A 26,994-nucleotide genomic window follows, 5' to 3' on the forward strand; every position below is an offset into this window, starting at 1 on the left:
AATACAAAAACACCTAGGCGTTGGGCGAGGTGACTTCTAAAAATCGCCTAGTCGCCTTGACAACTATGCAAATAACATCTTTCTTCCCAATGTTGGCCTTTGGCTTCATGCTGGCATTAGCATAGTGATCCACATGTGGCTCTACAAATTGTGCCTATCATCTGCTCTCCTCACTACTCACCATAGCATAAGCCTGAGATAAAGTCACCTCATCTTTTGCCAAAACATTCTGCCTCACAATATCATAATTTGGATTGAGTTCGGTGAGGAACTCAAAAATCCGATTTCTCTCCACCAGCTTTGTATGTGTTTCAGCATCCTCTATACAACCCCAAACAATAGTCTCCATCAAATCAATCTCCTGTCCATAGTTTTCAAGGCGCCAAGGCGAGGCTAGGCAACCACAGGGTGCCCAGGCGCCTAGGCATTGGAATTTTAAAATGTTAGCTTTATTGAGTTTTTACTTTATATATGCTTTTCTAAGTCATTTTATTTGTTTTGTGTGCTAACTAGCAAGCATGTACACTAACTATTAACACTATAAATCCTTCAAATGAGTATAAATTTCATATAAAAAGCTAAAAATATAAAATATTATCAACAAAAAGGAGTCTAAACCAACTAGGCAACTACACTAAAAAACTAAACTAATAAAGTAATAAATACTAAAAATATTTTTTAAATCCATGAAGAGTCAAAGACATACCTTTGAGTTTGAAGTGAATGTTGAGCATTGTCCTTCTTGAGTGCTCTCTCTTTTCTCACTTTTCCTTTAACACACACGCACACACAAATCAATAATAAATTAAACAAAAAGCATTGTAAATTTACAATAAATGAACAAATAATAAAAGGAATTTTCAATTATGTAAAAAACTAGGAATCAAATCAAACACATATGACATACCTTGATTGAAATTTATCTATTCTAGGCATTTAAAGGAAGTAGGAACCAAATCAATCAATGAATAAAACCATAACAAAAAATAAATATGGCACTTAACCAATTCTCCAGAATCTCCACTAAAGGATTAAGGATAACAAAACATGAAGTTTATAGATGATCAATAAGGAAAAGTATCTAGTTAATTTCAACATCTAGGTAATAAGAGCCTGCAATCCCTCCACTAAATCCACCAACATCATCCGCATCCTCATTGTCTTCATCTTCCCCATCAAGTTCTACGACTTCATCTTCATTATCCTTAATGTTTCTATCCCACATCGAGTCTTCATCTTCTTCTTCTTGCACAACACTCTTTCCTTTGTCTTGTCCCTTACCATCGCTTCTTCCACGACCACCTCTACCTCTGCTTCTACTTGCACGTGTATAAACTGTATATGCACTTCTCCTTAGCCTATTTGCACCCTCAATAGCTTCAGTTGCTCCTAATGCTTCATCCACTTCATTCCATGTGAATTCACCACCTTCATGAACGAGCTCATTTGATGGCTCTCTTCCAGTCAACCATTTACTATTCTCATGAACATCATCGAAGCAAATGGAATCAAATTGTTGTGGGTTTGCACGTCTTGTCAAGAACCTTTCACGAAGACGTTGATTATATTGAACAAAGACAAGATCGTTAAGCCTCTTTTGATCAAGTTTGTTCCTCTTCTTGGTATGAATATACATTGATAACAAACAAAAATAATAATATTATAAAAATAAAATATTTTAACTTTTATAATCATAAATCAATTAATAAATAATAATAAAATTACTTACATGCTCAAAGGTGCTCTAGTTATGCTCACAGGCAGAAGATGTGCACATAAGACCTAATATGCGTAATGCAATACGCCTAAGGTCTAGTGCGCAATGTCCATAAGTATGCCACCAATCAACTATGAAGTACAAATTACAAATAAAGAAAAAATTAAATTAGAGAATGCAAATTCAAAGATAGCAATACAAAAGAATTAATGAAAATAAGATTCTAGAGGTATGTCTTACTTGGTTGTTTTGTTTCCCGTTGTCTAACTGCCATTTCCTTAGAAAATGCACCACGAGCATGCTTATATTCTTCCATTTGATGGGAGATCTTATCTTGAATTTCAATGTCACTCACCATCCTTTCAATACAATCTATGAAGCCTATTTCAAACTTCCCAATTGATGCTTCATCTTCAACTTTAGCTTTATAAAAGAGGGCTGGATTGAGGAAGAAACCAACAAGATGCAAAGGATGTTGCATCATATTATTCCAACGCTTGTCAAAAATTTCCAGAATGGGCTTATATTCTCTTTCTTCCCACCAATTTTTTTTTGATCTTTTCCCTTTCCCATTCCATTGCAAAGTGGAAGTACCCCATTGCAGGTTTTTCATCATCATCAACCAATCGTAAGACCTCCATAATTGGTTGGGAAGCTAAGAGGGCAATCCTTACATTTTTCCAAAATGTAATAGAAAGAATAGTGCTTGAGACTCTTAAACCCTCTGGTTTGTTTGTCCATTTACTTCTATTCCACACATCACTAATAAATAAAGAGCACAATGGCGCTTTGAAAGTGAGCAAGCTTTGCAAAGTAAGAAATGATGTGGCAAACCTTGTAACAACACATCTAACAAGACCTCTCCCATGTGTTTTCTCCCTCATATAAGCAAGGAGAAGATGATGCTTGTAGATAAAGGCCGTCACATGTCTTGCCTTGGCAATCCAACTCTTGGTAGACTTCAATGAAAAAAAAAAAACTCTTGGTAGACTTCAATCCTCCAACAACATGAGGTCCAAACAATGAGCAGCACAAGGTGTCCAAAATATATTCTTTCTCTTTTATCTTCAAAAGGTCTCCTGTAGCAATATAAGCAGAGTGATTATCAGTAACCACTTGCACCACATCTTCTCCTATTTCCTCAACAACCTTATCAATCAATTCATACAAATAAGCTGCATTGTGGATTTCATTGGAGGCATCAACTGATTTCAATAAGAAAGTACCTTCAGGAAAATTCATCAAAAAGTTTATCAAACTTCTTTGCCTCTTATCTGTCCATCCATCAGACATAATAGTGCAACCATAAGTTTTCCAAGAGGCCTCATACTCCTTGTAAAGCAATTTTGTTTTTTCAACCTCCCCTTTCAAGAGTGGCTCTCTCAATTCATGGTAACTTGGAGGTTTGTACTCAGACCCAAATTGTGCAATTGCTTGTACCATAATCTCAAAACTCGTCAACTTTACTTTGTTGAAGGGTATTCCAGCTTGATAAAACCATTTTGCAACGTATTCATTCACCTTTTTTCTTTCTTCCTTTTTCAACCGACTTTCTATGCTTGTTTGCACCAAGTGTCCCTTGTGCCTTACTTCTACCACTTCTTCTGGACTTGGCCTCACAAAAGCAACCATGGGTCCTTTAACATTTTCCTTCTTTTTTTTTGTGAAAACATGGGGCTTAATGGTTGGGCACTCCTACTAGTTGAAATGGAGCCACCTACTTCCGTAGGTTGGTTACTTTCATGGTGAGATTCTCTCTCATAAACCATTTGCTCCCATGGCCCACAACTGTCCTCCACTGTGAAATCACTTAACGGTTTATTCCTCTTATTTTTGTATATGTATTCTTGCATCTCCTTTGCAATACTCCTTGTAGTTTTTGGACACTTGGTAACATCCCCAAATCCTCCAATTAAATGCTAGTTTACTCTCTTAATTCCTCCTTTGACAATCTTTCCGCACAAGGAACACGTAATAGCTTTTTTGTCCTCTAAATCATGCCAATATGCATATTTCCATGCTGCATCTTTTGACTGGGCCTTATTCTTAGTGTTAGAAGTGTTTTTGATTTGCCTCAGTTGCCATTATCTAATGAAAATAAAAACAAATCAGCAATGACAAATCAGTAATGAATCAATGATATAATCAGCAATGACAATGACAAATCACCTATAAAAAGATTAAGAGTCCAAGACCAAGGGCAAATCAGCAATGACATTAATTAATAAATTAATAACAACAAAAACAAGGCAAGCAAATTTCAGCTAATCAATAATTCAGTTATTCAGTTAGAAATAGAATTTAAGTAAAAATTTAAAGGCTAAAGCAAGCAAATTTCAGTTCAGCTATATAATCAAATATCAAATTGCAATATTGTAAATCAGAAAATGCAATATAGAAATAAAAATTAAAAAAAATCAGCCATATAATAAAATATAAAATTTTCAATTCAGCTTCAGCCATATAATCAAGTTTCAGAGTTGGACTTGTAGTTTAGCCAGGTAAAAACATTTCAGCCATATATACTTATATATATTAATGATATAAAAAAATTTGAAAAAACTGATAAAAAAATAAGAGTAGTTTAGCCATGTAAAAAAAAAAACACATTAATGCAGAAGAGAAGAAGAGAATTCAGCCATACAATCATATACATATATATATATATTAATGATATATATAATCACTGAATCAAGTTTCAGACATGTAGTTCAGCCATAAAAAAAAGAAAAAAAAACATTTGAAGAAGAGAATTGAATTCAACCATACAATCATTGAATCAAGTTCCAGACATGTAGTTCAATAGTTCATCCATATAAAAAAAAATCAGCCATATAATCATATATATTAATGATATAAAAAAACATTTGAATGAGAAGAAGAAGAATTAAAGAAGAGATTAGAGAAGAAGAATTGAAGAAGAGAAGAATTGAAGTGCTCTCATTGAGAATCAAAACAGTCCTCCCTACCATCATTAGTGAAACCCAGGGGGCTTTCATTCAAGGGCGACAAATAACAGATCAAATCTTAATTGCGAATGAGTGTGTGGAGGAAATGAAAAGGTCTAGTAAGAGAGGATTCATTTGTAAATTGGATCTTGAAAAGGCCTATGATTTGGTGGACTGGAAGTTTCTATTGGAGGTTATGCAAAACTGTGGACTTGGGGACAAGTGGTGTAGTTGGATCTTTGGGTGTATCAGTACTTGTCACTACTCTATTCTGGTAAATGGTACAATGAGAGACTTTTTTCCAGATTCAGGGGTGTCAGGCAAGGGAATCCACTTTCACCCTTCCTTTTTACCTTAGTAGCTGATGTGATTAGTAGGATCATTACTAAGGCTGACAGCGAAGATGCCATTAGGGGTTGGAGAATAGAGAGACACCAAGTCCCCGTCACCCACCTTCAGTTTGCAGATGACTTAATGATTTTTTGTGAAGGAGGTATTAGTGAAAAGGTAGCAAACCTAAAGGAGATAATAAAATGATTTGAAAGTGTCTCTAATTTGAGAATAAATCTGGAAAAGAGCTGCATAGCGGGTATAAATTTGGAGGTAGGGGAGGTCGAGGCTATTGCGGAGTGTCTTGAGTGTTCCTTTAGGGGCAAATCCTAGGGAGAGTAGATTTTGGACCCCAGTGATAGAAAAGTTTGAGAAGAGATTAGCCTCATGGAAGAGGGACTATATCTCTTTAGGAGGGAGAATTACCCTAATAAGAGCTACCTTGGTTAACTTACCTACCTATTATTTGTCTGTCTTTAGGATACCAGTTAGGGAAGCCAGGAAACTGGAGAAGTTGATGAGAGACTTCTTATGGGAGCCGGGACAAGAAAAAAAGGATCACTTGGTTAATTGGGAAATTGTGTGCAGAAGTAAAGAAGAGGGGGGCTTGGGAATTGGGAGGGTAATTAGAAAGAATCAAGCTCTGTTAGGGAAATGGTTGTGGAGATGGCCTTTGGAAAGAGAGAGATTGTGGCATGAGGTGGTGGGAAGCATTCATGGGAGGTCAGAGAACGGATGGGATGCTGGTGTATCGAGGCAAGCTAACCGAGTAGCACCGTGGAAGGCTATTCACAACACCCTTCCTCAATTCCTCAATTTTATCAGGTATGAAGTTTGTTCTGGCAACTCTGTTCTTTTTTGGGAGGATATTTGGGTAGGAGACTCACCGTTAAAGGACTTGTTCCCTTCGCTTTTTTATATTTCTTTGTACAAAAAAGAGGTGGTCTCAAAATTTGTTTCACTTTTGGGAACACCCTTAGATCCTACTTGGGATTTTGGGTTTCATAGAGGACTTAGGGATGCTGAAATTGAGTCTCTTTCTATTTTGCTTGGTTGTCTTAATCAGGTTTGTTTGGATCCCTCCAAGCCAGATAAGAGAGTTTGGACTCCTAGACCCATTGGAACCTTCTCTTGTGCTTCTTTCTTCAAGTCCATCTCTCAACTTTCTTCTCACCAACCCTTTCCGTCTAAAGAAATTTGGTGCAGGCCAGTCCCCCCAAAAATTATGGCTTTTTGTTGGGAAGTATTCCATGGGAAAGTAAACACTTTAGACAACCTACAAAAGAGAAGACCTTTTCTCTGTATTTCTCCTAATTGGTGTATCCTCTGTAGAGCTCACGGTGAGGATTGTTACCATCTACTAGTATCTTGTCCCTTTTCTGCAGACCTTTGGGCTTGGCTACTTTCGTTGTTTGGGGGTAGTTGGAGTCTACCAGCAGAAGTTCACATGCTCTTCAACCATTCTACCTTTTATTGGCCTACAAAAATAGGGAGAATTATGTGGAGATGTGCTCGTGCTGCTTTGACTTGGACTCTTTGGGAAGAAAGGAATCTCAGAATTTTTCAAGACAAGGAAAGGAACAGCCAAGATTTGAAAGACTGTGTGTTAAACAGGGCAATACATTGGCTGAAGACCTGGGAAATCTTCCATCAATTCTCCTTTAATGACCTTTGGAGAAATTGGTCAGCAGTAGCAAGGTGCTCATCTTTAAAAGACAAATCAATTACAAGTTGGTCTCCTCCACCCGAAGGCTCAATAAAGTTGAACTTTGATGGAAGCAGCATGGGTAATCCAGGATTATCCGGAGTGGGGGGTGCTTTGAGAAATGAGAAGGGAGAGATTTTGTTGCTCTACTCAGGTCCCTTGGGAATTGGGAACTCCATCTGGGCAGAACTCTTAGCTGCTGTACAAGGAGTGCAATTTGCAAACCAGCTAGGGGTACAACACCTAATAATCGAGGGGGATTCCAAAGTGGTGGTGGGTTGGTTAAAAAATTTTGAAGAGGCTATGTGGCGATACAAGAATGAAATGAAGAAATTTAGTTGGTTGACAAGGAATATGTTGGTCACTATACAGTGGGTGGGGAGATCAGCAAATACTTTGTCAGATGTGTTAGCTAAGCAAGGGGTAAATAGGGAAGAATTATTTTGGGCTCAGTTGTGATTATTGTTTTTCTTTCCTAGTTTACTTGTAAGACTCAAGGAGGGGCTGCAGCTCGAGCCTCTCGTTGGGATGATGTATGGACTCACTCTAAAGTTGCTTCTGAATCAATAAACTTATTATTATTCATCAAAAAAAAAAGAAGAGAAGAAGAGAAGAAGGAAGGTTCGGCAGCTTCGACCGTTAAAAACTGAGATGATTCAAGTGTGAACAATGACTGAAATACTAAATGTGTGAAGGGAGGAGAAGAGTATAGGGCGGAGCCCCTGTTTTTTTCAAAAAATGGACTCATAGGGTGGACTGACACTGAAAGAGTGAGAGTGACTGGCTAAGAACGGTTGGACTCATGGGGTGGAAGAAGTGGTGAAAGGGAGGACTGAGGAGTATAGGGGCAGAGCTCTTGTTTTTTTGGAAAAAAAAGAAAGGGAGGACTGGCGGAGCCCCAGTTTTTTCGACTGAAGTCTGAAAGGGAGGACTGGCGGAAAAACAGTCTGAAATCTGAAGGAGGAGAAGGAGGAAGAAAAGAAGAACTTATCAACTTACTTGCTCGAACTAAGGTGTGATGGAGCTGGGCTGGGGCTCGAGCTTGCAGTGTTCGGTTCTCCTCCCTCTCCATTCGAACCAAAACCCTTGTGACAGAAAAGAAAATAGAGATTACTAGATTAGTTTAGTTTTATACTTCTCTTAATACTAAAATGATACAACGTAACATATGTATTTTAAAAGAATACAACAACCAATAAAATATCAAAACAATAAATTAAAAAAATATTTTTTTAGATGCATGTAGGCACCCGCTTAAGTCTCTGGGTGGGCGCCTAGTATGCAAAACATGTGGCGTTTAGGTGAGGCGACCATGAAAAACTGCCTAGTCGCCTAGGCATCGCCTTGACAACTATGCTCCTGCCCAAGAGATTTCAACATGGAGAAGTAGATGGCTAAGGGCTTCTCCCCCTATCTTAGATTATTCACATCATTCTTCAATCTGTAGGCCTGAGCAACGTTCAACTTTTAGGGAATAGGTTTCCGTGACACTGTCCCACACTTCCTTTGCAGTTTCCATCAATAGGTAGTGTTGGCTAATATGTGGCTGCATAGAATTCACTAACCAACCCACTACTGTGTAATTTTCCTATATCTACCTCTCATAGGTAGGGCCATCCTCCACTAGTTTGTTCTTGCTTCTGGTGACGTAACCCCATTTCCCTTTACTACGCACATGTTCCATCCAACTTCATAGTGGTCACTGCCCCCAACAGAGTCTCCATTGACCCACCCTCCATGTCTAAACCCGGAATCTGTGGGATATTTGGTTTTTCCTCTTGTTTGCTCCATTGAGTGAATATATGCAAACACAAATCAAAATAGGGCTTTACTAAGCTAGAATTGCTATTCCGAGCAAAGAACTACTCTTGAACCACCTAAAACTAGGGTTCCATAGGACCCGACATAATGGGAGAAGAGGAGAAAGTTCAACCTCCCCTACCAAAGGTTCCAGAGCTTTGTCCAACACAAATCGCCCTTAATGAAAATCAAAAGGCTTCCCCTTGATCCCCAAGCGCTAGATCCAAAGTGTCTCTAGGACCTGTAACAAGATTTCTCCAGTTATATAGGGTTTTCGGGAAAACTCTCCAAGAACCTGCCTTGGGCTTCAACCGTGGATGGAAGAAATCTCCACAAAACCTCTTCAAAAATCCTCTCAACCGGGCTGCATACGCTGCTGATTAATCAGCCGATCAGTTCTCCATACACACTATGTATGGGCCAAGAAAGGAGAAAGATGTCGAAGGTGAGAACCTGCTCTGGTACCAAGTTATAAAACACACTTACAATAATTCAGAAAATATAGAGAAGAAAAGGAAGAAAGAAAAGAAAGAAAGAAAAGAAAGAAAGAAAAGAAAGAAGTTTTTGCAGAAGTATGTGGAAGGAGATGAGAGAAGAAGAGAAGGGAAGAGAGAAGAGAAGAGTTTGATCCTCTCTTTAGCCCCCCAGTTAGATCTTTTATTCTTTTAGTTCTAATCTGAATACAATTCCCTAGAATGCCCTTAATGGGGCGGCCAACACTAAAGAAATAATAAAAAGAACAAAAAAGGCCCATGACTAAGGCCCAATAACTAAAAAAACACAAATATAACACAACTTAAGTGAGATAAAGAAGTTAAGGCCCATTCGACCCATTCTCACTACATGATTTGGGTTTTTCAGTGGGCCGATTAGCTTTGCAGACTCTTTGGAAGCCGAAAGAAGAGCCCTTCTCTTTGGCCTGAGGTTTGCCAAGTTTATTGCTATTTTTGGTGGAAGGTGATTCTTGGAATGTCATTGGCTGGGTTTCCAACCCTGGCAGGGGCCCGTGGTGGTTTGAGCATCTGCTGAATGAGATTCAAGAGACCTCCTTTAATCCCTTTTGGATAGAAAATTACCTTCTCTCTCTCAAAAAGAAAAAAGAAAAATCATTCCCATTGCATCGACTAGGACTTAAGTTTTTTGTGTCCAGGGCCCGATCTATGGACTAAACAAACACATTTGAAAACACAAGGAGGGGAGAGAAAAGGGTGATCCTGAAGGGAATATGATAGAAAGGGGAGACTCACCAGCAAGGACAGATGTAGGCATGTGATTGATCAAGAAGCATGAAGTGAGAACAACATCACTCTAGTATGTTTTAGGAACAAATTAAGCTTGCAAAGAACTATGAAAGTAATCTTTTGCATTATCAAAACAAACACTAAATTGATTGCAAATGTCAGCATGAAAGAAAAAGAAAAATAGAGAACAATTATGAATGTTCTTCATTAAATATATCCATGTCATTCGTGAATGATCATCAATAAAGTTTACAAAATATCGAAATTCATTGTACAATGACACACGACTAGGACCCCAAGCATCTAAGTGAACAAGATCAAAAGGACTCATGACTTGTCCTCTCGGGGAACAAAAGTAACTCTATTGTGATGCTTGCTGAGTTGTCATGATTCACAATCCAATTGAGAAACTGATGTCAAACTGGGAACTAACTTCTTCAAAATACAGAATGAAGGATGACCCAATTGGCAATGCCATTGGTGAAGAGTGAAGGATAGGTGAAGAGCTAATATACCACTTACACAGCTACAATTTGCAGATGACACAATTCTGTTTTGTGGAGGGGATATCAATTGGATTAGAAACTTGAAGCTCACAATACAACTTTTTGAGCAAATGTCAAATCTTAGGGTGAACTTTGAGAAAAGTTGTATAGTTGGAGTCAATATGGGGGAAGGGGAGATTGGTGAGTATGCAAACATTTTGGGATGTGTAGTTTCTAATTGGCCCTTAAATTATCTTGGTTTACCTTTGGGGGATAATCCTCAGAAAGGTGATTTCTAGGCCCCTGTTGTGGAGAGATTTGAAAAGAGACTTGCTAACTGGAAGAAAAATTATTTGTCTCTTGGAGGAAGAATCACTTTAATTAGGTTTACTCTAGCTAAACTTCTTGTCTATTTCTTGTCAGTCTTTAAGATTCCGGCTAAGGTGGCCAGTAGGCTGGGAAAACTAATGAGATATATTCTGTAGGAGATGGGGGAGGAGAAGAAGGACCATAGTGTCAGGTGGGAGGTGGTTAGTAGGGGTAAAAAGGAGGGAGGTTTGGGAATTGGGAACATTAGGAATAGGAACCTAGCATTACTAGGGAAATGGCTGTGGAGATCCTCATTGGAGAAAGAAAGACTGTGGGTTAAGATAGTGGGAAGTATACATGGGCTGACAGACAATGGATGGGATTCTGGAATTCTAGCCAGGACTGCAAGAGCTTCTCCTTGGAAAGCTATTCAAGCCATCTTTCCATTGTTCTCTCCATGGATCAGGTATGACTTGCACTCAGGTAACCTCATTAAGTTTTGGGAACAGGTTTGGGTTGGGGATTCCTCTTTGAAAGATCAATTTCCAAGCCTTTTTGCTATTTCTACCCTTAAAAATGAACTAGTCTCCTCCTTGTTCCTTCTAATTCACCTTCTGGGTTTGGATGGAACTTGAGTATGTGAAGAGATGTCAGGGACACAGTGTTAGCTTGTACTTTAGCCTTACTATCCATTCTTGAAGGGGTCTTCATTGAGCCATCAAAGACAGATAGCAGAATATGGACACTCACTCCCTTGGGTTCTTCCTACACTTGTGCCTCTTTCTTCAAAGCACTGTTACCCTCTCCTCCTGTTGAATCATCTTTCCCTGTTAAAGAAATGTGGTGTCGACCTATACCTCCAAAGGTTGGGAGTTTCTATTGGGAAGCCTTTCTGGAAAGAGTTAATACAGGGGATCTACTCCAAAGGAAAAGACCCAACAGTTGTTTGTCTCCTCACTGGTGTGTTCTCTATAAATCCGTTGGTGAGTCTGGATACCACTTACTAATTTCTTGTCAGTTTGTTAAAGTTATTTGGGTCTAGTTGGGATATGCCAGCAGAAGTAAGCACAATCTTTAACCCTTCTTTCTTCTCTTGGCCCCATAAAAGAGGAAGGAAAATGTGGAGATGCTCACGAGCAGCATTGTTATGGATAGTACGGGAAGAAAGGAATGCTAGAATCTTCCAAGAAAAAGGAAGAAGCAGTCAAACCTTAAAGGACTTTACATTGGTTAAAGACTAGAATTATTTAACCATTTTACTTTTGCTGATTGTTGGAAGGATTGGAAGTTGGTAGCAAGCTGTTCCTCCTACAAGGGAAGGGCAGTGACTAGCTGGGTCCTCCCTCCTCTTGGTTCTTTGAAGATGAATTTTGATGGGAGTAGCCAGGGTAATCCGGGTCCCTCTGGGATGGGAGGTGTATTGAGGAATGAGGCTGGAGAGGTTGTCTTAATCTACTCTGGCCCTTTAGGAGTTGGGAACTTTATCTGGGCAGAACTGCTAGCTGCAATACAAGGAATACTTCTTGCAAAAGAAGTGGGCGTGGAGCAACTTCTGATTGAAGGAGACTCTAAGACAGTAGTGGACTGGTTAACTAATCCGGAGGATGTCACTTGGGGCTATAAAAATGAGTTAAAGAAATTCAAACGGCTGACAAGAAATATGTCTATAACAGTACAATGGGTTGGGAGATCCGCTAATGCTTTTGCTGATGTCTTGGCAAAACAAGGGATAAATAGGGAAACATTGTTCTGGGCACAATTGTAACTATTGTTTTAATTTCAACATTCATGTTTTCTCTGTTGTAGTTTGTGTATTTGCTGTTTGGAGAGGCTGCTCCTGATGCCTCTAAGGGGATCTTCTTGTATCTATTCATTATTTTAATGGAATTGGTGTTATTTATCAAAAAAAAAAAAAATTCTTCAACACTATTGCGACCTTGTTGAAGAGAGAAATAATCCTAATAAGGTTGGTAAATCCTTGTTACATTGTCTTGCCTGAATACAATTGTCGGGCATGCTCCCAAATTTCCTTAGCGGTGTCCAAAAACATAAGATTAACACTAATATTGTTTTCCATACTGTTCCATAAGGCAGTAATAGTCTGAGCATTTTTCTGCACCCACTCACTGTACCCTTCAGACCACTCTTGGGTTGATCTTCCTTAACATATTTCAACTTCCATAGGTTTAGCCCATGGTACATAATTAGTACCTTTGAGCATGACGATAGTTAACTGGGTGTTCATAAGGTCCGATTGCACTACATCAGACTTGGAGTTACTACTGGAAGCAGACATAAGTAGAATCAGACACCAACCAGCCAGGAAAAACTACTACACACATCAACCACAAGATGAAACACTCACTACATCAATTTCAAGCCCAACAAGGTTACTACAGTACCTTGCTGCAGTGGTTTTCATCTCTAGAATCCAACAAAAAGCTCACACAAATACTTGTAGGGTCCCAAAAAGCTCCACACCATATAAAATAAGTTTCCACACCACAACACATCAAACTACACACCACAAATTGTCAAAAAATAGCTGGACTTAGTACACATACCTGTACTCCTGTACTTACATCTAGGGCTGCGGAAAGAAGGGTTTAGTACACCATCACTAGCACCTTAAACTGACCAACTCAAGGCATTAAAGCCACTTTTCCTAAGAGGTGATCAGTCCTTTTAGCTCCTTGTCTCAAAGTGGTAGAGTTCTCAACTTCTAGAGTGCAAAAAAGGTGTGAACAGTGACAGTCGTGTTCACAGCTCTGATACCATGTCACAACACAAGAAAAAGGCAAGAAAAAAAGGTAGAGAGAGAGATCTTGTACAGAAGAAAACAAAAGGAGAGAGAAAATAGGTCTTTTTTTTTGATAAGTAAGAAAATGGGTCTTGAGGAAGAAGATTCGAACCAGCCACTTCTCACCCATTGACCTAACTGTTGTTATTCACAGCAAGGTCCAAAGTATCGATATGCCCGTGTATCGGCAGGGGCATATCAGTACTAAAAACTCACCGCTCAATGCTTTTTTTTTTTTTCAAAATTTGATATTTGGAGATGTTTTTAAGTGTTTTTTATTGAAATAAATGGGGGTCCCGAAACACCTATAAATAGGTGTATCGAAACCAAAAGATACGATACGATATGCCTGGTACAGGGCGTATCGTATCGATACTTTGAACCTTGATTCACAGTTTTAAAAATTGTAATGTTACAACAATGCCCCTGTTAAGTGATTCTTAACAGGGGAAATACAAGGCTATACCGAAAGACAAAAATGCCCCTCATGGGCATACATTTCAACACCATTTGGCTAGTCAACCATTGCTTTAGGAAAGCAGCCATTTTACTTTACCTTTACAAAAAAGGCTTAATTATTTAAAAGAAAGTATGCTTTCATGATTTCAAAAAATATTAACAAATATTTTTATAGATTACCATCAAATACGTTATAAAAATTTTACAACAAATTGATACGAACTTTCTGACATTTTCAATATATTTCTTTTTTTAAGAAGTGGACATTTTCATCAAAACTGTCATGTTAATGCTTGTAAGATAAAAAACATACCAGATAGTATCACATGCAGAAATTAGCGTTACTAAGTGTGGATGATTTATCAAGTTTACCATGTTTTTTTTTTTATCTCAAATATTTTATTTATGAAAATCTAGTGATTTTTCAGCCTAAAATTTTAAGCCTATGAAAATCTTCTATTATTTATGTTATTGATGATTCCTTTTTCCTACAGGGATGGATACAATGACTTCAATACATTCTACATGCAAGTAAGTAGCTGATTTGAAAGAGGAAGTGGCATAATGTTAAGGTTCTACTAATAAATAAAAATGGAATTTGAATTAGTACACTTTGTTTGGATTATTGCTTATAAGTCATTCTAGGTCTCAGCATCTGGTTTACCGAGCAAATTATTATAATTTTTTTCTTTACCTTAAATTTCTTATTCAGCTTCAAATGGTAAACTGAACTCTTCATTCTGAAGAATGCATGTGGATGCACATGCACTCATTTGGCTCTTGACCTTTATATTCAACTTTATTTTTCTCTTAAATCTTGTTTGATCCCAGAAAAGAAAAAAAAAACAATTGCGTTAAAAAGGATACAACATATAGTTTTAAGCTTTGGGAATTGGGACCATCTAGGGCAGTCCAAACTCTTGAAAAATAGCTCACTTGTTGATGCAAGATGTACATATGCATGCATGCAAGCTTTATGTTGTGAATATGCATTAGTAATTGGGGCAAATTTTGGTTTAGGCTGATTTGAACCGGTAAGAATTTGATTTGGCTTTCTGCATATGATTTCCTTTTCACGCTTTTCTCTTTAACATGAAACTTAAACTAAGAAGAAACAGATTTTGTAAGTTAGAGACTCATACATATATGTATGTACATATGCATATATATGTTGCATGTATGCATGTATTATGCAATCTTTAAGGAACCAGATACAAAATTTGAAATCCATTTTGTTCCCTTTCCTGTCTATGGAAGTTTTCCTTTTCCCACTCTCAGTCTTCCATTGGTATGAAGAACAAGTATCACTGGTCATGTGGAAGACAAAGAAAGAAGGAAGCTTTATGCAATTAGTGATTGAATGGTCCTGGCATCTATTAGAAGAAAAACATTCATCCTGCATTTGGATAGGTGGATATTAGTGTTTGAGTTCATAAGTGACATTTTTTTGTCACTAATCAGGTAAAACCAGTGTTTTTGAACCATCATTGACCCAGACGGTCGGACCGTTTGGCCTGGAAACCGTCCAGGCAACCGGTTTTATTTCACCCTTGATCTATTCCTGGGTCAAAAATCGTTGATTTGGTCAAAGAACCGCTGACCCGGACTGCGGTTCACCGTTTAATAACAAAAAGGATGTTGAAAGATGGAGATAGACTCTCATATCAGAGATCACTGAGATCCTAGAGGGAGAGATGCCAGAAAAAAGATTGGAGCGGAGAGATCTCAGTTCTCAGATCGAGAGAGAGAGAGAGAGAGAGAGAGAGAGAGAGAGAATGGATGTCAACTTCCTGCTGCGCTTCTGTTGTCGCTGCCATCTCTGTTGCCCTTGCTGTTGCCATCACCGTCACCATCACTGGTGAACGCCGGATCCTCCTGCTCATCATCCTCCTCCTCCTTCCCTTCTCTCCTTCCTGTCCTTTCTTTTCCTTTCTTTTCTTCCTTTTTCTTTCTTTCCTTCCTTTCTTTCATTCTTTCTTTCTCAGCTGATAACCACCTCTCTTCTCATAAAAGGAAGACAACCACAATTATTTGCCCTAATCTAGTCAAACCATCTGAACCGTTCGACCATCCAGGTCGAACCGCTGACCCAGGAACTGGTGGCCACAGCAGTTCCATTTCCAGGTCATTTTTTAAAACCTTGTGTTAAACCTATATATATACAAGAAGCTCTTCGATTGAGAAAACCAAGCAAACAGAAAATACAATATGACCAATGAAAAAAAGAGAGCTATCCTTTGAAAAAGCCATAGTTCCATTCTCTACAAAGTTGTACTTGCAAGACCATCTGTTGGGAGTTTCGAGACCTCTGAATTGGCTCATTCTGGATGGCAAAGCTCTAGGCTCTTTAATGCAGTTGAAGAATATCTAGTTATCACATCTATCTTTGAACTAACCAATAACAACCTTGAGTTATATTGTCTGCCTGTTGCAGCCTAAGGCTTCTTTGAGTTTAAGACCCTCGTGCAAGGATTTGGTTTTGGCGTGTGTGAGTCACCCAATCCTGTAAGGTTAGAACTTTCCAAACATGGGATATTTTAAGAGAGGCATATTTCATTTACTTAGGAGCCATTAGATGAGAGGTGGATATGAAGGATTTAAAAGGGGTGAAATTGATTGATTGGAGTGGATTTAAAATCCTTATGGGAACCAGTTGAGTGGTCCATGTAAATGCATGTGCAAGAGAGAGCTGAATAGTGACAAAGGTGGAAAATAAGTGAGAGGAGAGGGGAAAATAGATTAATTAGATATTTTGCATGGTGGATTAGGCACGAAGCCAAGGCAAGTATCTATCTACATTATATAGTAAAGATGACCAATTTGGACTCCCTCTTTGAGATATTTAAAGAGGTAAGGTAGGATAGTCATTTTATCTAATCTTAGATAATCAGAATAGTGTTTTGTGGAGTGCACTTATGTTGGGGTTGGGGGTGGGGAATACATTTTGGGATCTCTCTCTTCAAAGGAATCTAAAATTGTTATTGATAAGGAAGGTTACCAAAATGCATTGCTGTCAGTTATGAGAGCAATGATCAATCAAGAAGAATAAGAGAAAGGAGAGGAGAAAAGAATAGAAGAAGAGGATAGAAGGAAATAACCAAACAAGGCTAATCTTGGTAGTCTACCCTTATCCACTTCTTTAGAGTATGATAGGTATAAATGTAATATTACCCCTAATAAGAAAATGAGAAAGAAGAGAAAGTCCTTTAATTGTATAACTACCTTTCTCAACATCCCCCTCAGGCTGAGCATAGATATTAGTTATGTCTAGCTTGCCAACATAATCAAATAATTTACTCTAAACCAATCCTTTATACCTTACAAAGTGTAGAACCAAGTCAATTTGTTTGTATTGTCTTCCAAATGAAATGCTTGGTAACAGGGACAAAGAAAAGGATTCTAAAAAATCTGTGATTCTTTTTTCATTTGTGCACTCTGACCGGAAGACTGTCTCACTTTGTAACAGAACCTAAAGTGTTTAAAGGGAAGAGATATTTTAAATATAAAAGTTGAAGTTTTATCTACTTATTTTAATCTCATTAAAAAATAGGAAAAAGCTTATTGTTTTCATTTATTTTGGCCATGTGGAACTCTATTTTTGGACGATGCTGCATATGTTTTCTTGTTTATGATGCATTGCAAGGGTCTCATAGATTGAACCTTGAGGCTCAGCTTGAGGCAAGTTTCAAGGCCCATATACATGCTTTTTTTTCATTGGTTTATGTTTTCTTGTTTTCATTTTCCTTTTATCCATCTCCACCAGGCTGCATCAGGGACTAAAGGAGGTTCAAGTGGTTCACCTGTCATTGATTGGCAAGGAAGGGCAGTAGCATTGAATGCTGGCAGCAAATCATCAAGTGCTTCTGCATTTTTTCTTCCTCTAGAACGGGTATATATTTATATTTTTATGTTCTATAAATTTTAACTATTCCATGCTCATGATTTTATTTTAATGGTGTTTTTCAACGTCAATGTTTGTAGTGGGCCTTTCAATGGTTTAGGCCATGTAACTAGACTTGATTTTGGATAATATCTAAATTGCTTCTAGGTGCCTATTGGGTGATTTTGGGTTTTCCTTCTCTACTTTCACTCTATATCTTCTCTTTAAGTTTTTAAGCAATGGAGACTACTAAGAAATTGGAGTGACAAGGGAAGTTTGAACCAGAAGGCAGATGGAAGAAGGAGATTAGATTGGAAACCAAGAAATTCTTATTCAAAGAGATGAAGATAATGCCAACTTAGTTCAAATCAGAGATGAAGAACTTGAAATGAAAGGGTGTGTTCTATCTTGAACCACATGCCCAGAAATGATTAGCTTATATAATAAAGAGTACAAGGTTATGGAAAGGACAGTTGTGCCCTTCTCTTACAAGAAAGAATAAAACAAAAAATAGTGTACATAAATTACAACATAAAAGAGTGGTCCCAAGAGCCAAAACAGGAAAGAAGATGTAAGAGACATAAATCAGTCTCTACACCCAACTAAAACTGATGCTGAGGTACGAGCATCAGTTTGTCAACTAGAAAATGGTCGCGAGCACGAGTCATAGCCTTCGTGAATAAGTCAGCAAGTTGTAGGGCAGAAGACACGTGCGACAGAGATATGTGTCCAATAGAAAACACATCTCTAATGAAGTGACAATCAACCTCTATATGTTTGGTTCGCTCATGGAAGATATGGTTGGATGCAATCTTGATAGCACTCACATTATCAACATAAATAGGAACTGAAGATAACAAGGAGATGCCAGGGTCCTCAAGGAGGGCTCTTAGCCATATAATCTCACTACAGACAGAGGGCATAGCCCTATACTCAGCCTCGGTAGAGGACTTGGAAACAGTCAGTTGCCTTTTACACTTCTAGGCAAGGTTAAAAATATCAATACGCCCGATACACTGGTAGAGGCGTATTGGACTGTATTGGTAGTTTTCTTTAGGTTTTACTTATTTTTTTTGAAACCGGTTTAGAGGGGTCGGTTTAAGGCCCGACTACCCTCTGAATCAGTGCCTGACCCAATACAACCCCTAGAAGGGCGTCATTGACACAGTACGGGCCAATATGTATTGATACTTTGAACCTTGTTTCCAAGATATAAGAGAGTCACCAAGAAAAACACACCAACTAGTAGTGGAGCGTCTAGTATCCGGGCATCTTGCCCAATCAACATCTGCATATGCGGATAAGCTAAGTGAAGGAGATGCAGGAAAGGAAATGTCATGTGAAAGTGTTCCACGAATGTATCTGATAATATGAAGGACTGCAGTCATGTGCGGTTGTCGAGGAGAAGAGACAAACTAACTGACCACTTGGACAACATAAGAGATATCTGGATGTGTCATGGTGAGGTAGATTAGACTACCGACAAGTTGTCGATAAAGTGTGGCATCTACTAGGGGGTCCTCGTCATCCTTCGAAAGTTTCAGATTCATCTCAAGAGGTGTGTCAACCTGTTTGTCATCACTCAGGTTTGCAGATTTCACGAGGTTCATCACATACTTGTGTTGATTAACAAAATGCCCACGGGAAGAGTGAGTAACTTCTTAACCCAAGAAATAAGTGAGATGACCAAGGTTTTTCATCTTGAAAGACTGACTGAGAAGCTGTTTCAGAAAGGAAATACCTTGACTATCATCACCGGTAATAAGAGTGTCATCCGCATACAGAAGTAATAATGTAATTCCTTGGGGACGCCTTGATATGAACAATTAATAATCTGAAGAGCTCTGGATAAATTCTGCATCTGTAATCACTGAATGAAATTTCTCAAACCATGCCCCGACCCCGGGGGCTTGTTTAAGACCTTACAAAGACATTTTAAGTTGACACACCAGGGATAACTATCATAGTATCCCAGTGGAGGCTTCATATAAATAGTTTCCTTGAGGTCCCCGTGTAAGAAAGCATTTTTGACATCCATCTGATGAATCTCCCAGTGTTTAATTGCAGATATAGCCAACAATAGACGAACAATGGTCATCTTAGCTACAGGGACAAATGTCTCATCATAATCTATCCCGTACTCCTACTTATACCCTTGTGCCACCAAACATGCCTTGTATCTATTAAGGCTCCCATCAGATTTAAGTTTCACTGAATATACCCATTTGCTTCCAATACGAGGGGCATCTGGAGGGGCAGGAACCATATCCCAAGTATCATTATCAATAAGAGCTTGGAGCTTAGTATCCATGGCTTCTTTCCAATGCGGGACAGCCATAACAAAATATTTTTATCCCAACCTGGAAACAACTGGAGACAAACAAACATCACTATGTACTATTTTAAAAGGAACAGAAGCATGTTCAACAATTGAAGGAAAAGTTAAAACATGGCTTTTACTCGAGCAACAAGAAATGCAAGCCTTGTCAACATTATTAAAAGAAGTAGCTTTAGAAGACAAAAAACCATCACGAAACAAAGACTCAAGTTTATTTGCATAGGGGTGATCAAGTCGCCTATTCCACAAGTGCCATACATTATTTTTTCAAACAAGATGTGGATTAAGGTACCGGTGTCTTTTCAAATTCCAAGGCAAATAGGCAACCCAGTCTATGCCCCTTCCCTTTCATCGTCCCAGTGCGTTGGTGCTGTGTCAAACAACCATCATGGGAAAAGGAAACAATGTTACCATCCTCAACTAGCTGACCGACTGAGATCAAATTGGTTGTAAGTTTAGGAACAAAGAAAGTTTTAGGTAGATGAAAGCAAGAATTGACAAGTGTAGTCAAAGACAAATAATTGCAACCAACAATATCCAATTTCTCTCCATTAGCAGTAATAGTATGTTTCTTCAAAGATTTGGGTTTAATGGATTGACCAGTGTGTGCCCCTGTCATATGATTAGAGTCCCCGGAATCAATGATCCATAAGTGACTAGGAGAGGAATAAAAATAGGATGACTCACTCGAAAGACCGATAGCTGAAAATGCAGAGGAAATAGCTGAGGATACTAGCTGCCACATTCTTTCTTCTGTAAGAGTTCTAGAATTTTCATCCATTCCTGCTGAAGCTGTACTCCCTGTATTTGCACCTTTAGTTGCTGTCTGGAAAGCCTTATGTTGACTCTTCTTAGAACTTGAATCATTCCCCTTTGATGGCCGGGTAGGACATTCAGGAATAATATGCCCATGTTGTTTGTAGTAGGTATAGAAAATTTTCTTCCGACAGTGTGAGATAACATGTCCATATTCCTTACATTCATAACACTGTACTCGGGACAAGTCCTTCTTGGGCTTGGATTTATTTATCAGAAAGGCTTTGTTCTAGAATCAGATTTTGATCTCAAGGTCGATTGAGTAATGAGTCTAGTTTCCTCCTTGAGAAGCTCCCCCAAAATTGTGTCAAGTGTGGGAGGAGTGCCCCCATTGAGAATGTTGGACCTTACAATTTCATATTCAGGTCTCAGATGCATCAGAAAATGCATGATCTTCCTCCTATCAAAATGTTCTTTTAGATTTTTGATGCAACATTCCGAAGTGCTTTCACCCATATGAACTAATTCATATCCTGTCCACAAATTCCCAAAGCCAGCATAGTACTCCTGTATTTTCTTCTCACCCTGACTGTAAGAAAAAATCTGTCTCAATCTGATACTGACGAGAGATGTTGGACTGTTGGTGCACCTTTTCCATATAGGTGAACATCTCACTAGCAGTTCGATAACTTCTCATTGGAATAGCAATCTCAATTTCAACGGAGCCAAGAAGCCAAGACACTACTTTGGCATTGTCGACCTTCCACTGTTTCAGACCCTTGGAATCAGATTCATCAGGTTGTTTTGTGGAACCATCAAGAAATCCCCATAGGCCATTTCCCTCAACATAGAACTGGAAGTGGAATTTCCAGAAGGCATAGTTTGTCCCATTGAACTTTACTGGTAGAATATCCCTTTTCTCCATACCCATTTCATCAATGAATAAACAAAAAACTAGGAAAGTAGAGCAGCCGAAGGTCCAAAAGAGACCAAAACTTGATGGAATATGTGTGTATAATCACACACCACAAGGAGGAAACAAAGCCCAATAAAAAAACAGCCACACAAAGTTTATGAACTGATAACAGTCCTAAAAAGGTAAGTTTTCTGGACCGTCAAACAAGAAGAAGGGAAAAACACCCTTCAAAAGTAATCTGAACCAGAACTAAAATATATATATATATATATATACACAAATCTGACCTAGGCGACTTCAGATCTGAAGTTTCAGAGTGTTTGAAGTAGCCAATTGAGAGAAAGAGAAGAAACACTATTGCTGATGGCGAACTTCCAGAGAAAGAACAGCAGAGATATGCTGATCAGTACAACAACCTACGAGATCCAAAATTGAAGTAGATGGGTTGATCTCACAGGCCTAAACAGATTTCAATCAAGAACAGGTTGAAAAAACCTGCTCTGATACCATGTCAACTTAGTTCAAATCAGAGAAGAAGAATTAGGAATGAAAGGGTGTGTTCTATCTTGAACCACACACCCAGAAATGATTAATTTATATAATAAAGAGTACAAGGTTATGGAAAGGACAGTTGTGCCCTTCTCTTACAAGAAAGAATAAAACAAAAAATAGTGTACAAAAGTTAACATAAAAGAGTGGTCCCAAGAGCCAAAAAAGGAAAGAAGATGTCAGAGACATAAATCAGCCTCTACAGATAAAAGGGCAAGAGGCTGTTAATGTCAAGACTGTTGGTACAGACCAACAGAAGGCAGTTAGGTTTTACAAGAGGAGGCCACATCAGCTCAACTAACCAGCCACTTGTAATAACTGCCATCCACTTGTAACAATTGCCATCCAATTGGATTGTCAAGACTGTTGGAACAGACCAACAGAAGGCAGTTAGTCAGTTTTACAAGAGGAGGCCACATCAGCTCAACTAACCAGCCACTTGTAACAACTGCCATCCACTTGTAACTGCTGTAACAGTCAAGATTGTAACACTATAAGTAGTAGAGCAGAAAAGGAATAGAGGAGGACTCTTTCAGCATTAATCTCTCTCTTTCTCCCTCTCTCTCCCTCTCTCTCTCCTTCCCAAGAATTCAGGAGGTTGGCCGCTCGAAGAGCCCTGAGTTAGGCAGGTTCCTAACAGTTAAAGTAAGGGAAGAGAAGACAGTGATGATTTACCTAGTGGAAGAAGCGACAACATGGTTCAAAGGATTTCTAGACGTGGCGACGGATCAGTGAATATACAAAACTGGATGAACTTTCTATAGAGAAGCGGGAAAGCTTTTGTAGTAAAGATGAAAAATACTATCAAGGGCTGGTTTATTATACTAACTTAATGGTTTGGGAAAAGAAGAAAACAGATGATTTGCATCCTGATGGGTAAACAAAGGGTTGGTTTTGCTATATTTTCTGAAACCTTGCAGGAATTCCAGTTGAGAAAGTAGAAAAGAAAAAAACAATAATCTGATTTGATAACAGTGAGAAAGAGAAGATTCTGAGGTTGTAGTGAACTGGCTAAAAGAAGACACCTCTAAGCTTTGGAGCTACAGCAATGAAAAGAGAAAATTCAATGGCCGATCAAGAACATGGAAGTTCAGTGTACTTGGGTAAAGAGAAATACAAACTCCTTTGCTAATGGGTTAGCTAGGCAAGGGGTGAATAGGGATTCTGATTTCTGGGCTCAGTTGTAATTTTTTTTCTTTTTGGGTACCTGCCCACTTTCTTGGTGAGTTAAGATACTTTAGCTCCTCTACTTTGTAAGCTTATTCGTATTTAATGAAATCTGTTGTTATTGATCAAAAGAGAGAGAGATCTTAGTGAGAAGAGAACAAGAGATGGGGAGAAGCCAATAATGATCTGACAGCTTTATTGCAAGGGCTTATGTTAGCGAAACAATTGGGATATAGACAGGTGGAGGTGGAAGGAGACTCAAAGCTGATCATCTCATGGGCTAGCTGTAACAGACTCAGTGACTCACTCTGTGGTATCTTCGACATAGTTTTAGGGAAGTGGAAAGTATTGATAAGGACATAAATGCTGAATTTAAGTGGTAAGGACTGCAAATGGGATGACTGATTCCCTTGACAAACAAGGGGTATTGAGGCAGCAATTATTTTGGCTTCTTTGTAGCTTTGTTAGTACTTTTGGGCTTGCAGCCCTATAATTTGAATGTATTGATTTCATCTATCTTTTAATTAAAGTTTGACTTATTGTGCTGATAAAAAAAAGATTTTGTACAATATACTGAGTTTTAATGTATAGTGGCTTGTTAATATCTTTTTAGTTTTTGAACATTCTTCTACTTAATTGTTTCAGTCAAACCAATTAGATCACTACTTAGCTACTGGCAAAGACTACAAGAGCAGCACCATGGAAAGCTATTCAAGCTATTTTGCCATTGTTCTCTCTATGGATCAGGTGGACCCCCCCTTTGAATGTGCAAAGTTTATTCAGTTCCATGCCGAGCTGGCCAACAAAAAGGGCCAAGATTATGTGGAGATGTATGAGGGCTGCAGTTTGTTGGACTGTTTGGGAGGAGAGAAACTCACGGATCTTCTCAGAAAAGGAGAGAAGCTTGGAAGTAATATTGGAGGTAATCCATATTAGGGTGATACATTGGCTGAAAACTTTGGCATTGTTCTTAGTAGATGAGATGCTAAAAAACTAGAAGGAAATTGCAAAATTAGCTTCAGCTAAGAAGGCATCAAATTCTTGTTGGATTCCTCCATCTCATTGGCTGAAAACTTTGGCATTGTTTGCAGAATTCTTAGTAGATGAGATGCTAAAAAACTGGAAGGGAATTGCAAAATTAGCTTCAGCTAAGAAGGCATCAAATTCTTGTTGGATTCCTCCACCTCATGGCTTTATTAAACTGAATTTTGATGGCAGCAATATGGGTAATCCAAGGCCATCTGGAATAGGGGGAGCAATAAGAGATGAACATGGGAATTTGTTAGCTATGTTTTCAGGACCAATAGGGGAAGGAGATTCCTTGAGGGCTGAGATACTTGAAGCTCTTGAAGGAGTACAAAGAGTCAATGAGATGCAATTTAGTAAGCTGATCATAGAAGGAGACTCTTAAGTTGTGGTGAACTGGTTAAAAGAGGATAACTCTAGGATATGGAATTACAGCAATGAAAAGAGAAAATTTAAGTGGCTGACTAACGATATTGAAATTCAGTACAAATGGGTAAAGGGAAGTGCAAACTCACTGGCAGATGGTCTAGCTAGGCAAGGGGTGAACAGAAACTCTTTATTTTGGGCCGTATTATAATTGTATTTTGGTGCTCAATGATTGTTCTAGGGAGCTAAGATTGTTTAGCCCCCTTGCTTTGTAATTTTCTTAATCTTAATTAATACATTTCACAGTTATTGATCAAAAAAAAACAAAGAAATTTCTCCACCCTTGTTTCATTTTCTTATTCCTCTTGCTGCATTTTTGGTTAAATATTTATTATTTATTTTAACATAGGTCTTTATTTTATTTTTTCTTTGTCTTTTTCGTTTTTGTCATTTTCAATTATTTTTGCTGTGAAATTTTAAAGATGTTTTGGTTGAGTGCCATAGTAGGTTATGCTGGTAAATCTTTGACCCTTGCAAATTTTAAGTCTTGGGGTTCTATAATTGGCAGGTTGTGAGGGCATTAAAATTTCTGCAGGATGGCTGGGATTCATTTGGAAATAAATGGTTGGCAGTCACTATTCCTCGTGGTACGCTTCAGGTTTGTTGGTTCTTTTCTCATCAAGTTTCACATTCTTAATGATCTTGTTAGATTGTATAACAACTGAGAACTGCTTGAGATAAAAGCTGTAACATTTCCTGACAAATAATTTAGTTTTATTTTATCTCCTACATTTCTTTTTCTGTTTTGGGTCAATATATTTTCTGGTTTCTCTTGCACAAGTTCCATAAGGTTCAAAAATGCTTTCATGTTGTCAAATTTTTGTTATTGCTTGTGATTCTGATATGTTCTTGTTTAGCCTGTTGGCAATGATTCTTCAGGTATTTGACAGAGGTAAAATGAAAAGGAAGGATCATTTAGGAAAAATAAAATATTTTTAGTTCACATGTAAATTTAGTATTATGTGCTTTCGTACAGATCTTTAGTTTTAGTATGAAGCTTCTGCAAATGTTGAAAGTGCAACTCAGATGGTTTGCTGTGAGATCCTTGATGATATTATTATTTCCCTTGTTTTGAGGATGGGTTGATTAATGTATTGGACTTGTTTGGCTCTTTTGGAGGGGTGTTCTGGTTCTTGGACATTGCACTTTTATGGGTGTTCGAAAGTCTCTGATTTCTGTTCCTATTGCATTTAATGGGTGTTCTGGGTTTGTTTTGTAGCATCTGCGGTTTGACGGTGGTATTTCGAATGGGTGGGGTGAGGTGCTTAGTTTTGGATTTGGAGAGTAGTTTGGTTTCTTTTTTTTCTTGGGGGAGTTATCCCTTTTATGTGGTTATTGGGGGTGATGTTTTTTTTTTTTTTTTTTTTCATTTTTTGGGCCATATTGAGATTATATAGTTCAGGGTTTTATTGCCTACCTAGTAAGATATGTTGTTTACTGTTTTTCTTGATTGTTAACTGTTAGGCTTTATTAATTCACTAGTAGGGACCTATGTGATGCACGGGATTTATCAAAGGGAAAGTGAAATAACCAAAACTTATAACTAAGGAAGGAATGCAATGTTGTTTAAAATAATTAAATCTTTATTTGAATTATTTGTTACAAAAATCATTTAGCAACTTAGTGATTTGAATTAATAATATTAATGTTTTTCAACAAAAATAACAAGTTATTGCTAATTACTTAATAAAATAATTATTTTTTCATTTTATCTCTGTGTTCTGTTTTATTTATTTTACTTTATTAATGATTAAATGTTACATTTTTTTTGTAAATATCACTTAAATATTGACAAAATATATAAAGTTAGGCCATAGTCATAAATCATAATTAAATTAATCTATAGTTAACTTTTTTAGTCATAATTAAATTAATCTAAGCCGAACTCAAGGTTTAAGACTTTGGATTAGGCTTGGATTGATCCTCATCCTCTTCCATCCCACCCAAGTTGCACACACTATGACATTCATAATTGGACTGAACCAAACCGAGTGCAACCCATGCATGCATTATTTTTGTTTTTTTTAACTATTTTTAGATAATATTGAAGCCAAAGGAGCTATGGGGGACTGGCTACCCCCATTGTGTAGCCCAATGAACCAAAAGAAATAAAAGATCTTGGGCCAGATTTTGATAGTGTAT

At 38.0% G+C, this 26,994-nt stretch overlaps 1 protein-coding gene across 2 annotated transcripts in view; it reads left to right on the plus strand.

The window, feature by feature from the left end:
- The window catches only part of DEG7 (DegP protease 7), an 83,464-nt gene that overhangs the window by 8,350 nt on the left and 48,120 nt on the right, over positions 1–26,994 (plus strand). For both annotated transcript variants that reach the window (XM_088902582.1, XM_010276349.3), the window contains exons 6-8: positions 14,289–14,325; positions 17,558–17,683; positions 25,361–25,450. In XM_088902582.1, the coding sequence (XP_088758708.1) occupies positions 14,289–14,325; positions 17,558–17,683; positions 25,361–25,450 (253 nt within the window). The remainder of the gene's footprint in view (positions 1–14,288; positions 14,326–17,557; positions 17,684–25,360; positions 25,451–26,994) is intronic.

The sequence above is a fragment of the Nelumbo nucifera genome, chromosome 4, assembly GCF_055504915.1.
Source record: "Nelumbo nucifera cultivar China Antique chromosome 4, China Antique-T2T, whole genome shotgun sequence".
Taxonomy (NCBI): Eukaryota; Viridiplantae; Streptophyta; class Magnoliopsida; order Proteales; family Nelumbonaceae; genus Nelumbo; species Nelumbo nucifera.